At 52.8% G+C, this 12,596-nt stretch overlaps 6 protein-coding genes across 6 annotated transcripts; 4 read left to right on the top strand and 2 right to left on the bottom strand.

Annotated features, from left to right (window-relative positions):
- Positions 1-298: 298 nt before the first annotated feature.
- On the top strand, positions 299-1,188 carry AA0111_g2015 (hypothetical protein; the record flags this gene model as incomplete). The annotated part of the gene is made up of 2 exons (XM_028647740.1): positions 299-919; positions 970-1,188. The coding sequence occupies 2 exons, from the start codon at positions 299-301 to the stop codon at positions 1,186-1,188; spliced, it is 840 nt and encodes a 279-aa protein (XP_028510928.1).
- Positions 1,189-1,479: 291 nt separating this feature from the next.
- AA0111_g2014 (putative sugar kinase) lies at positions 1,480-3,422 on the bottom strand (the record flags this gene model as incomplete). The annotated part of the gene is made up of 3 exons (XM_028647739.1): positions 1,480-2,538; positions 2,589-3,161; positions 3,213-3,422. 3 exons carry the CDS (start codon positions 3,420-3,422, stop codon positions 1,480-1,482), a joined length of 1,842 nt encoding a protein of 613 aa, XP_028510929.1.
- A 588-nt stretch (positions 3,423-4,010) lies between these two features.
- On the top strand, positions 4,011-4,620 carry AA0111_g2013 (hypothetical protein; the record flags this gene model as incomplete). Its single annotated transcript, XM_028647738.1, has 2 exons — positions 4,011-4,501; positions 4,554-4,620. 2 exons carry the CDS (start codon positions 4,011-4,013, stop codon positions 4,618-4,620), a joined length of 558 nt encoding a protein of 185 aa, XP_028510930.1.
- Positions 4,621-4,874: 254 nt separating this feature from the next.
- Positions 4,875-5,738, bottom strand: AA0111_g2012 (hypothetical protein; the record flags this gene model as incomplete). The annotated part of the gene is made up of 3 exons (XM_028647737.1): positions 4,875-5,220; positions 5,276-5,589; positions 5,682-5,738. The coding sequence occupies 3 exons, from the start codon at positions 5,736-5,738 to the stop codon at positions 4,875-4,877; spliced, it is 717 nt and encodes a 238-aa protein (XP_028510931.1).
- Positions 5,739-6,372: 634 nt separating this feature from the next.
- Positions 6,373-6,992, top strand: AA0111_g2011 (hypothetical protein; the record flags this gene model as incomplete). The annotated part of the gene is made up of 4 exons (XM_028647736.1): positions 6,373-6,409; positions 6,464-6,479; positions 6,546-6,638; positions 6,692-6,992. 4 exons carry the CDS (start codon positions 6,373-6,375, stop codon positions 6,990-6,992), a joined length of 447 nt encoding a protein of 148 aa, XP_028510932.1.
- Positions 6,993-8,532: 1,540 nt separating this feature from the next.
- Positions 8,533-11,664, top strand: AA0111_g2010 (hypothetical protein; the record flags this gene model as incomplete). Its single annotated transcript, XM_028647735.1, has 2 exons — positions 8,533-9,496; positions 9,551-11,664. 2 exons carry the CDS (start codon positions 8,533-8,535, stop codon positions 11,662-11,664), a joined length of 3,078 nt encoding a protein of 1,025 aa, XP_028510933.1.
- Between the last annotated feature and the right edge of the window lie 932 nt (positions 11,665-12,596).

Below are 12,596 nucleotides of genomic sequence, written 5' to 3'. Positions count from 1 at the left end.
AGGGGCGACACAAGTGTTCATCATGATAACAACAGTAAACAGAGAGAGGGAGGGTATGATGACTTACCAATAGTTGGGCGCGTTGTTGGAGTGAGAAGGGAAGCAGCGAGCGCAACTTTTGTATGGGAACTTTTCGCGGCGGTGTTTTGTTTCGCCGAGCGGGTCGTGGTCCAAGCTTTCATCCATGCGGCCCTCTTGCTCATGGACGCGCTCCACCGTTGTTCCTCGGTCGGCACCTACGCGCTTCCTTTCTACATCAACCCACCACGACGAAACTCCATTTGCACCCTCACCCAACATGGTCGCCTCAACCTCGGCATCTTTTGAGAACTTTGTCAAGCAGACAAGGGAGAAGAAGAAGAACGAAGCCCTCGCGCAGCAGTTCCTAGGCGGAGCCAACCGAGGACGGAAAGCGAACGCATCAGGCGCTGGTGGACGGTCGCGCGTCGAGTCCGAGAAGCCTTCGTTGCTCAGCCGGATAAACGGGGGTGCCGGCGTCCAAAAGCGATCATCGAGCGCAAAACCAGCGGGCAGCATCGAGGGGAAATGGCAGCATGATCTGCATAAGCTGAACAATCCCCGCGGCGCAGCCAACAACAGGAACACCCTCGCTCGGACGGCTTCAGCATCGCAGGTTGAGCGCAACAGTAGGACGTACGGCAAATTTGCTCCCGTTATCGGTCAAGGTGCAGCAGGCTTCAGCATTCGAGGTGTTGCGACTGGAGGCCCGTGTACCGTCATCGCGAGCAACTTTGCACCTGGAACCACAGCCGCGGATATCGAAGCCGTCATGAGCCCAATTGGCGGAGAGACGCTGGGCTGCAGACTTTTGTCTTCCAACCCGACCGTCATGGTTGAACTACAGTTTGCAAGCAGAGACGGGGCCGAGAATGTTATTGCAACATTCAACAACCAGAAGGTCAGTCGTCTGGCGTGCATATTGCTGGGCTGGACTAATCAGAACAACAGGCTGATGGAAGACTACTCTACGTCTACATGAAGGATGTTCCTGCGAGCACCCACGTAGCGCAACCCCGAGCACCGCCCGCTCGCCTGACACAATCCATGGATGACATGGACGTTGATACCAACGCGGGCGCACAAACCGGTAGCTACCAAGATGGCCGGTTCGGCTTCAGCGACGCTGGTCGCAGGGAACCGCCGCGCGGTCCCCGCCGACGATACTAGAGCTTAAGCATCAGCGCACATCTTCTTCGATTTCCCCTGTACGATACCCTTTCACCAACGATAGCGATGAACAGACTCCACTCGGCGGGGGCTCTAAATCAATGACATGCAGATGAGCCGTGTAGTATTGGTTTTTGTTTCGGAGACATAAGCAGGGAGTTAGGTTACATAGACATCGTATGCTCTAACGACTTCCTCGCAAAGGATCTGGTATCTAGAATACATCTTTAATCATGGACGCATATCATCTCTCTCTTTGCCGTATTCCTGTCTGTTTTCGCCTCGGGGGAACTACTTGCTCGACCAACCTGCAATAGCAGCATCGACCTCGTTCCTGTACCTTTGTTGTCCCTCACACAGCTCCAGGAACACCTTGTACTTAGCGTCCAATAACTTCTTGACTGTCTTGTCGGCTAGTGGCTTCACAGTTTTTCCAGGCTTGCTCAGTCTGTCCATGATGTCCCAAAGCGGTTCACTGTTTCCGTCCTTGTCGGTGCTCGCTGCCTTTGCACCCAGCATAGCCGCGCCGTGCACCACAGCTGCATGTACATAGCGTGGAATCAGAACGGGCATGTCGCATGCGGTGGCCATGAGTTGCATGAGCAGGCTGTTCTGGCACTGAGAACCAGACATGAAGATTGAGGAAATAACGTGGCCGGAGGCATTCATCGCAGAGACAATCTGGTGTGTCTGCAGAGCGATAAACTCCATGGTTGCGTAGTAGTATAGCGCCAGACTGTCGAGACTCTTGTCGGAGCTCAGGCCAATTACAGAGCCCTTCATGTTAGGGTCGGCGATGGGCGAGCGATTGCCGAAGAGATCACCGTAGAAGAAGAAGTGGCGGCCAAGCCAGGCGATGTGTGGGGCATTTTCTTTGTCTGCCATCTCGCGGAGGTGTTCGTTGAGGTAGTCATAGATGTTGGTGTTGTATGTTTCTGCGACAGACACGGCTTCGTTGAAAGCTGGATGTGTCTCGATTACATGTTTGAGCAATTCACCCGTTGCACTTTGTCCTCCTTCTGCCATCCAGTAGTCTGGTAGTAGGACGTCTCGGTATGGACCCCAGACACCGTCGACGAAGACCGGGTTACGGGACATGGCAAGGTGACAGGTCGATGTTCCAGCAACGGCTGCGAGGCGCGTGAAAGCTTGTGAGACGTCGTTCTTGGGTTGATCCATGTCGAGAGTATCTTCGTCGAGCTTGACTTTTGCACCAACCGTACCAATCCAGCCAGCGTAGGCATCGATAACTCCACTGCCGACTGCGATACCAGGCTGTAAGCCCATCTCCTGTGCAGCCTTCTCGCTGAGTGTACCGACAAGTTCACCAGCAGTGAGGTAGCGTCCGTTCTGCATGCATGTTAGCTGGTACCGTCAGGTGCTAGTAGCGAAGGACAAACCACTTTATCAACACCTCCCATGCGCTTGAAGTTGTCTTCGCATAGGTCTTCAAGTCCAATCTCCTTCAGGAAGTCTTCCTGCCAGCCCTTGACACTCCCATCGACTCCGACCGGTACAAAGCCCTGCTTACAGACTACACTACAGTAGCTTCTGCTTTCACTGCCAGTAGCTAAATGCGTAAGAGCATCAGTCAGATCGTAGAACTTGCAGCGGTCGAATAGCTCCTTTGGCATGTTGTTCTTCAGCCACAGAACCTTTGGAATCTCCATCTCAATAGACATCTTGCCTCCAACGTAGCGGAGCAGATTATGCCCGGTAGCGTTGATCTTGTTGGTTTCCTCTACAGGCCGATGATCGAGCCATAGGATGACATTGCGATCGTTACCATCTTTGTTATCGAAATTGGGTCCGGTGACCGCAACAGGCTCATCAGTGTCGTCTCTGAAGACTGCGAGCGAGCAGGTGGCGTCGAAGCCGATACCGCGGATAGTGCTCTGGTCGATGTTGTGCTGATCCATTGCTCGGCGGACTGAAGAGCAAATGCACCGCCAGATATCCGTTGTGGATTGTTCCTGATTCATTTAGTTTTCAGTCACAACAGCTGTCACATGTGAATGAAGTACATAGTAGCCAGTTTGTGGTTGCCAGAGGCCAATGTTCTCTGATGCCAGTCCAACGATGTCTCCCTGATCATTCATGATGCAGGCTCTGGCACTACCAGTACCAACATCGATACCGATGTAGTGGTCGACTTGAGGGTGGAGCTCATTGCGGGGGTCCGTCGACAGTTGACGCGACTGCTTGCGCTGGGACTGTCGGAAAGGAATTGCCATTGCTGCAAACGATTATGAAGAAGTGTCAGAAGGGCGATGTGTTAGAATTGAGGAAAGCTAGCAGAAATCTCGAGGACTTGAGAATAATGTTGAGATACAATACAGCTGTCAATGCGGGATGAGCTCATAAGAGCTCTGGGGGAGCTCTAGTACGGTGGGGGTGGGGCAACAACCCCAGCGTTCTGTGCAATCGGACTACTCGTCCTCAGGGTCATCGTCGGCCTGAGTGCCGATCTGCTCGCAGACAGACAGAGAAATGTGGGCATCGTGAGCGTCGGGTCCACCTTTTGAGGTATGCCGGATGCTGTTGGGCCAGCGTTGGCTGTCAAGAACGCCACGCAAAGCAAGTTCATGTCTTGGATGCTGGCTGATCATGGTCATCGGTGCGATTTCGGATCAAGCGGAGGTGCAGGATCATTTTGCTGTTTACCTCAGGAGATATGGGATGAGGAGGAGGGGTCACGAAAGCGTGGCTCGCTTGAGTGAATGGCCCGTCGGTGATACGATTCGCCGTTGAGTTGAACTAGCCCTAGCTCTCGTAACCAACACGGTTGCGCATACAGATAGCAACCGCACCAGCACGCCAAGATGTTATTGTCAAGGCTTCTTCTGCTTCCCTTTGCGGTCGCATCGTCGGTCACACTTTATGTCTCCTCTGTCCCAGCCTCAGCCGACAGCGCTGTAATTCCCTCCCCAATCCCGCTCGCGCAGATCGAATACGATGCAGACCAATCCGTCGGCAGTCTAGCTTCCTTCACACCACCCACAGGCTCCTACTCGCCTGATCATCTTCTTCGCGTCGGCCTTACAGATCCAAAATCCGGCTCATGGCGGGGCATTGTCACATCAGCAGCTAGCTTCTCCGACCGATACCACAAGAAGTTTATCATCCATGTCGATGACAAGGGGGAACCTTTCCACATCGGCTTCGGTACGAGCGCGAAAGGCAGCGGAGACGAGGTGGAGGTGGAGATAAAGAAGAGGAATGTTGGGCCAAAACCGGTCCTGAACAAGCCTATCGTGCTCAATGCCGAGGGGAAGCTTGATGGTAAAGAGCCGGAGAAGACGTTCTTGCAAAAGTGCGTAGTGCAACAGTTCTCGCTCTCGGAGGCTATGCTGACTTTTATACAGGTACTGGTGGGCTCTCGCTCTCTTCTTAGTAGTGCAATTGGTTGCAGGTGGTGGAGGCGAGAAATAAGGCAAAGGCGATTTGGACCCTCATTGATTCCCAGTTCAATCCTAAATGCATTTCCATCTCCATTGCCAGTCATGATTCCTTTGAGACTGGTGCTACAGGTACGGTATTCTCAATATTTTCAAATTGATTCCATGTAATTGTGAGCAACAAGTGTTCTATCAAAGGTAAAGGGCATAAACTATCATATATTCCGTTTCGTTCCTTCGTCTTAACTTCTATGACCTGGGGTAATCATACATTCATCGTAAGCGCTCTTAGGCGAGAGCTGTGCTAGCAGAAGTAGGACGAGATTGTGCAGGTGGGGGGAACACAGTCTTGGGAACTGCGACAGCTGCAGCAGCTGCAGATGTAGCCAGAGAAGACAGTGTTTGGATGGATCCAGTCGAGGTCGCATTGACTGGGGTACGGATAGCAGGAGATGGCGTTGACTTGGGCTGGTGGACGTCCATGGGTAGGATCTCCGTCTTGAGCTCCCTCGTCTTCTTCTGCTTAGGCTCGGGGGCCTTCTCGTTCTCCTGGACATAGAACTTCCGAAGCAGCATGATTGCTTCCTCTCGGAAGATGCCGCCGGTGACTGGATAGGGCTTGTCAACGCTGGGGCTACAGGAGTCAGTACGGACAATTGATGTGTCTGTATAGAACGAGGGTCACATACTCAGAGTGGATGTTCAGCACTCCTCCAGTACCGCCGAACCGCTCGTTCCAGCATCCGAAGTAGACTGCTCGAATGCCGTACTGGCGCAGCATGGATGCACACATGACGCATGGCTCGACAGTGACATAGAGGTCTGTCTCGTTGAGGATGCTGATGGGGTGCTTTGACAAGATGCCAGCGATGGCGACGAACTCTGCGTGTCTGGTACCGTTCAGAGTTCGGTTTGTCTCGTTCATGCCTCGTCCAATGACCTCGCCATCTTTGACAAAGACACAGCCAACGGGCGTCTCATCACTCTTCAGTGCAAGTTCAGCCTGTAGCGGTGATGAGTCAGCATTGGATCCAAACACGGTAATGGAGGCTTAGGATAGAGGTGAAATGTTGCAAAGCGAAGGGCGTGATTCACCATAGCGATAGCCTCCCGCATGAAGCCTTCATGATACGCTCTCTCCTCCGGATCCATGGCGTCTGGTACGTGAATCGCTTCGTTGTCTTGGCACTGTTCTGTATGCACCTGAGAAGTATTCGCAGATTTCGAAGTCGGTGTTTGCTGTGCATGTAGATAGTAAAGCGTCAGGCCAAGAGCGGCAGACGCGAGCACGAGAGCCTTCCATGATTCCTTCGCTTGCCAGATTGCAGTCATTCCAAGGTGAGGCAGTTGCGACCATACAGAATGTTCTGAAACAGAAGGTGCAGGTCCGAGTTCTCAGGCGCTGAGTGCCGGCCCAAGACGGTTTCGGCAAGCACTAGCGCCTAGTTTACGTGGACGTGGAAGCCGCGATCCGACCGAGGGCTAAGCTACCAAGAGAAGCACACAGCCATTGCCATCGCAACGCCAGGCATCGACCAACATTCACTCTGTCCAAGCCTATTCATTGCACAGCCACAATCACATTACGCAGCGCAACGTACACCAACGCGGCGCACGATATTCCAACAAGGCATATCAAACCTCGCGTGAGACATCTTCCAAGAGCTTCATTCAGCTTGCGCCAGCAACAAAGCTACCGGAACCGCAACCCAGACATCTGCAACACACCACCTTGCGCATCGCCCAGCACAGCTAGAGTTATTCGACAGGTAGTTGCACCGCAAAGATGACGCTTGCAGAAGAGTTCAAGTCAAGGAATTTCAGTAAGACGCCGAGTGCCCAACCTGTTACTTGTTGCTGACATGGCATCTCCACAGGTATCTATGGTCAATGGTCAGTCACACCAGCTGCTATGCACATGTCCACTGCCTGCAGCATGCCATACTAAATCATCCGCAGGACCGGAGTGCTGTGTATAATCCTTTGCTTTGCGCTAGGCATAGCCAACATCTTCAACGCCAACTGGGTCATCGCGTTTAGCATTGTGTGTTTGTACGTTTCCCGTGGCCTTCTCCCAAACAAAATTACATCTAACCAGCTCGCAGAGTATGCTCGTTCATCATCATCTTCATCGAAATACCGCTGCTCCTCCGCATTTGCCCGACGTCGCCCAAGTTCGATACCTTTATCCGTAAATTCAGCTCCAACTACATGCGCGCGGCCATCTACGCGGCGATGAGCGCCATACAATGGGCCAGTATCGCCGCCCGGGCTACTAGCTTGATTGTTGCGGCCGTCTTCCTACTGCTCGCAGCCGTCTTTTACGCGCTTGCTGGCTTCAAAGGCCAGCAGTTCCAGGGCAGCAAGACACTGGGAGGACAAGGAGTCGCACAAATGATTATATAAGGCGGCGGAGGTGGAACTGGACAAAGAAGCAGTAGGCATGGGCGACGAATCTGGACGAACGACACGTTGTTTATATAGAGAACGCAAGGATCGACGAAGCAGTTGAAGTCTCTAGGACCGAGATGATGAGCTTGGCCTGTTGGGAAGCGGTTATAGGGTGTGGTGTAACTCCTTTGTAGCATCATTCGGCAGCTGGGCGTTCTGGGAGCTATATCTTGTATGAAAATCCCTTGGATTTGGAAATGCTTGGTCAAACTGCTAGGCGGCCAAAATGCGACACATTTTTTTTTCTCCGGTACTCATCATGTTCCCATGACAATTGAGTATTTGTCTGTGAAGCATATCTTCTCGCTGTGTGGGGGCACCTACGTAATTATACACAGGTATTGATGTATGGGGACGAGTGCAGGGCCCACACGAGTCCCTATGACGATGTTCTAGAAGCTCGTCATGGATGAACATCGCTTCAGCCTCTCTGGTTTTGAATATTCAGATGCATCTACGAAACAGTTTGTCAAGGTCAATTCGACGCTCATGCTGGAGAGGCGCCGACAAGCACGCGCAGTGTCAGACCAACGACTGCGGAAACCCACCATAGATAGACTGGCATCTGCTCGCCTTTGGGATGACGGTGACTGGCTGCTACAATCTCGCCAGGAACCACACTTGTTCGGCGCGGGGAACGCTAGCGGTCTAGCGGTGCCGGAGCTTGCGCGGGCGTTGAAGATCCTGCCACACTCACCGCAGCTGATGGATGTAGGTCAAACAAAGATATATATCGTATGGTGAGCTTTGCAGTGTAACCCGCACAAGTCTCGATCCAAGTTGGAGCCTCGCAGGCTGCGAAACATGAGCATGCGGTTGTTGCAGTCGCATAGTCCCCAATGTAGGATAGCGTCTGGCGAGCATTCATGGATGTGTGACGCTCAAGTGCTCCATTCCATCCGCCAACAGTGACATTGACGTGTCGAGCAAGACAGCATCTTCTCCACGACACTGCCATGTGGCAACAGTAACGAAACCATGCAATTGACCGAGTCAAATCATGGGTGATGGGTATGCAGGTTTTGGAGGGTGACGATGGTAGCCGCGTGCAGAAGACCAGGGCCCATACGCCATACCCAGGCATGATGCAAATGCGGGTCGCAAGCTCTCTGCTACATAAGTGCACCGCCCCAGCTTCACAAAGCCGATCCATTTGCGCCATTTTGGCTATCTGCCCCTCTTGCCAGCCTCATTTGTAGTCTCCAGTCCAATTGCGTATTTGAGGTGAGTACCCAGTGTATCCGCTTTGTCCAGCATCGTTGGGTCTTCAAGTCCTAGCCGCGCTTATTGGCCTGGCCTGCAGGAAACTGCCCGAGCCAGAGCTGAGCAGTTTTCTACAGCTGCCCGTTTCCTCTGCTCGACTGACCGGGCTGCTCCTTACACCCTGCTCAATTCAAGCATTCAATGTTCCGGCTCTGTCACTGACATTCAACCTCGTGTAGTTTACCCAACACCCACCCCTCACCTACCCACCTGAGCAACAGACTCAGAAACAATGAGTGCTCCACCAACGATACCTCCACGCCCCGCGCGGGCCCAGAACAGCTCTTCTCCTGCGCCGGGCACCCACATGGACGTCCCCAAGATTCCTCCACGCCCGAAGCGTGGCGTCGAACGCTCCGTCTCTCCAGCTGGGGACCGATATGCCCGCTCCCCTCTTAACGACCCAACCTACGTACATGGCGGACCGCCCAGGGAGGGCGGTCGTCTTAGCACCGATCTGCCCTCGCGTCCACCGAGCGTCTCCATGCCCTCGCTCGGAGAAGAAGGCAACGAATACGCCAGTTTCGAAGATCTGTCAAAGACCCTCACAAGCGAGAACCAGGGCGGCTCACCACAACATATGAAGAACGTGGCGGGAGACTTGCCTTTGCATGCTCCAACTGCCTCAGTCCCCAGCTCAACCGCGAAAAGTAGGATCCAGGCCGTGACGCGGACCGACTCGCAGACAGCTGCTGCCGCTGGCTTTGGCTCGCAGCTGTCCGTTGACGACAAGGTCTCTCAGGCCAAGTCCGGTCGCTCAGGGTCTTCCGCTGGCTCACGCCCCAGCTCTCTCTACAACGACAAGGATGAACACGGCATTCCCGAGATCGGTGTGCAGGTACCCATGTTCCGCAACGCCGGAGATGTCCAGGCTCCCAGTCCTTCGCCCTATGCGCAACAGCCCGGCACCCAAGGAGTAGGTTTCCACCAGAAAGCCGGAGGTCGTCATCACGGCCGCACCAAGAGCGGTCGTGAAATCTTCCATGGTCCTCCTGGTAGCTACGGTATGCACGGTCATGGCAAGATTTCAACAGACGATTTTGAGCAGAAGTGGTATGAAAAGCATCCCGAGGATCTCAAGCGCGAGAAGGCCGGCGAGTATGGCCCTCACATTCAAGAAAATAGGAAGGATTATCATTGGCGTGCGGACAATCTTGAGAAGCTAGTGCACACCAGGTCTCAAGACGTTGGAATGGGTAAGTTGTCAGCAGCTTCTGTGTCAAACAATTATTCCTAACTGGTTTTTTCAGGCACCAGCCGAGATGCAGTCAGTACACCCGACGAACAGATCGGCTACAGGGCTACTGAGGAGTATGCTTCGCGAATGGCCTCTCCCAGGCCGCAGTCGTCGGGTCGCCCTGCCTCAATTAAGGGTGGTTACGTCGACTCACCGCTTCGTAACGAAGCAGGCCAAGAGGTCAACGACAAAGGCGAAGTCATTCATATCGATCCCCCTGCGCACCGCGCTAGCAAGGTTCACGGTGGAGGCTATGATCCGCCAACTGAAGATCTTGGTCCTGAAGGTGGCAACACGTCTGAGAAAGGCGGATGGGTTACTGAGCGTGGATACGGCACTCCCATCCTAGCTTCGGATGAGCTAAAGAAACACCCAGACGCCGAGTGGAGACAGCCTGCTGTATCACCTGAGCTAGAGCGTCACGGCAATGAGTATACGCTTAACGAGGACGGAAACCCGCAATATGTCACAAAGCAGCGCACGCACAGCAGGAGCTCAAGCCGGAACAATAGCACGCAGCAGCAACGCGTTATCTCTAGCCCAGCACAATTTGATCGTGGGGGTACCCCACTAGAGTCTCACAAGGAGTATGAACCCTTGTTCCCAGAGGATGAGGAAGACAACAAAAAACCGAAGTCTCAGGTCGACAAGCTCAAGCGTCCAAGTGTTGCTCGCCACCATTTCCCAAGTCAAGATGTCTGGGAAGACACGCCTGGTAGTCTGCAACTCGAAACTACCGTAGACACTCCTCAAGAGGCGGAAGAGCCAAGGACTGCTGGTGCCAACGACAATGTGAGTCCTGCAAAGGTCTTTGAAGACCCGAACATAGAAGAACAGCGCAAGAACCAGATCAACAAGGAAGACCAGACGTCATTTCTCCCCGAACACACTAGACAATTTGCGGCAGAGAACAAGCTCCTTGGGAAGGTTCGAGACGATACGCCTGGTCGTCCTGGAATGCAGCAGCGCTTCCCAAGCCAAGACATCTGGGAAGATGCGCCGTCTCACAACTATCTTGAAACCACAGTCAGCACACCACAGATGGAGGATTCGAATGAGTATGCCGAAGACTCGCCAATTGATCAAAAGCCACAGGTGCCGGCTCGTCCTAGTGTTCCAGCCCGACCAGCTAAGAGAGAGGCTTCTGGGGACGACAAGAAAGCGCCCATCATTCCAGACCGTCCGAAGCCGCAGATTCCTGCTCGCCCAGGCAAGCCATCTACCGGCTCTTCGGAGAAAGTACCAACTGTTGAGTCACAGGCAGGCGAGAACAATGCTTCTCAGCCGAAGGCGAAGCCTCCCGTCCCCGCCCGGCCCGCTGGCTCAAAGATTGCAGCTCTCCAAGCTGGCTTCCTGAAGGACCTCAACAGCAAACTTGGTCTTGGTCCTCACGCACCACCTAAGGTCAAGGAACCCGAAGAGGAAGAAGAAGCAGAGAAGGAGACGGCACCACTTCCGGATGCTCGCAAGGGTAGAGCTAAGGGCCCGCAAAGAAGGAAACCTGCTGCATCTCCGTCACCAGCTGCAGCTGCTACCATTACTGCTGAAGTCGCTGTCCCGAGGCAGTCGCTTAGCTTCGGTCCTGTTACCGCTATTTGGACGTTCGGAGAAGATGGTAGTCTCGATGTGCCCGCTGCAAAAATGGCGGCTCAGATACAGCAGTCACTCAGTGCTTCGAACAAGACGGATGAACCAGCAATTACTGAGGGTGAAGTGGACCAACCCGTTTCAGCGGAGTCGGAAGAACCACAGCTCACACAGATTACATCAAAAGATGGTAGCGAACCTGGCCCTGAGCTTGAGACAGTCGAGAAGGCGCCATCAACCCTTGAACAGGCGGCTTCTCAAGTGTCGGAAACCCTGTCATCCGTTACTTCTAAGATTTCATCTGCACTTCAACCAGAAGAACCCTTGGTAGCTGAGACTGTACCCGGTTCCTCAGATGCCCCTGGCGCATTCCCTGAATCCGGTTCAAATATAAACAACGAGGATAACGTCAAGGATGCCTCTTTGGACCAGAAGCAAACAGAAGACAAGCCCATCAGTGCCCCCACTGAGGAGAGGAAGACTAGTGAGACCACTACGCAAAAAGAGGGTGAGGGTTTCTCACAAACATTTGCTGGTTAAATCACGTTTTAAGGAAGATGGGGCTGAGCAGTGAGTTTATCTGTATTGCTACAGGGAGATTACGATGTCATTAGTAGATCCTAGGAACGTGTTGCTAGAATCGACTTTTGTTTAGTACATGTAACTTTTTCATGAATGCTGCTGCTATTTAGTTTATGTCTTGTCCGTACGCTTCGGATTGGAATTTCATAATATGGAGTCCTCAATACACACAAATACAGGCCTCTACGTCGGCCACAAGCACCTCAAGTACGGTTCAAAGTTGCATAACATCCTAGTTCTCGTGTCGAGCGGAAAGGCATGCAAGAGATGTATAGAACAGAAAGAAGGGTTAATTTATTTATGTTCCATGTACAAGGAGAGTCCTCTTATTTATATAGAAGAAAGAAAGTAAGAAAGTACGCTGGTAAGTTGAAGAGAGAGAAACTCGTAATAGGATACCTAAATAATAAGATAAAACCTAGGGCAACGACGAAGAAGCGCACGAAACTATTGTCCAACAAGATTTCCGACGTTCCTGTGACCGAGTCGTTCGATACTGCCCACGTAGTTGGGTACAAAGGTTGCGGACGTCTATTGACCCGGTTCTAACTTGTGGCTGGCGAGGCTGGACGCGGAGTGTTTTGACGGAAAGTAACTCCCATGACGCCTTGATGAGATCACACTACGCAAGCCTACAATGTATTTATTGTCATACTGTTGGAACAGAAGACCTGTGAGATAGACCTACGGTTCTTGGGCAACGGATATGCGAGGTCCGAGTGGGATACAGAACCCCTTACCGAGAAAAAAGGGAGATGGTTGGTTTCTTGCCCGCGAAGAAATAATGATCAGTACTATGACGATGAAAATACCGGTGAGCCTGGGAAGATCAAGAGGAAGAGGAAGAGGATGAAGGTAACCCAGAAAGGGTTGGTAGTAAGGTGTCGAGA

This window comes from Alternaria arborescens (genome assembly GCF_004154835.1).
Source record: "Alternaria arborescens strain FERA 675 chromosome Unknown contig_3, whole genome shotgun sequence".
Taxonomy (NCBI): Eukaryota; Fungi; Ascomycota; class Dothideomycetes; order Pleosporales; family Pleosporaceae; genus Alternaria; species Alternaria arborescens.
This window is presented reverse-complemented; position numbering and strand designations above follow the sequence as displayed.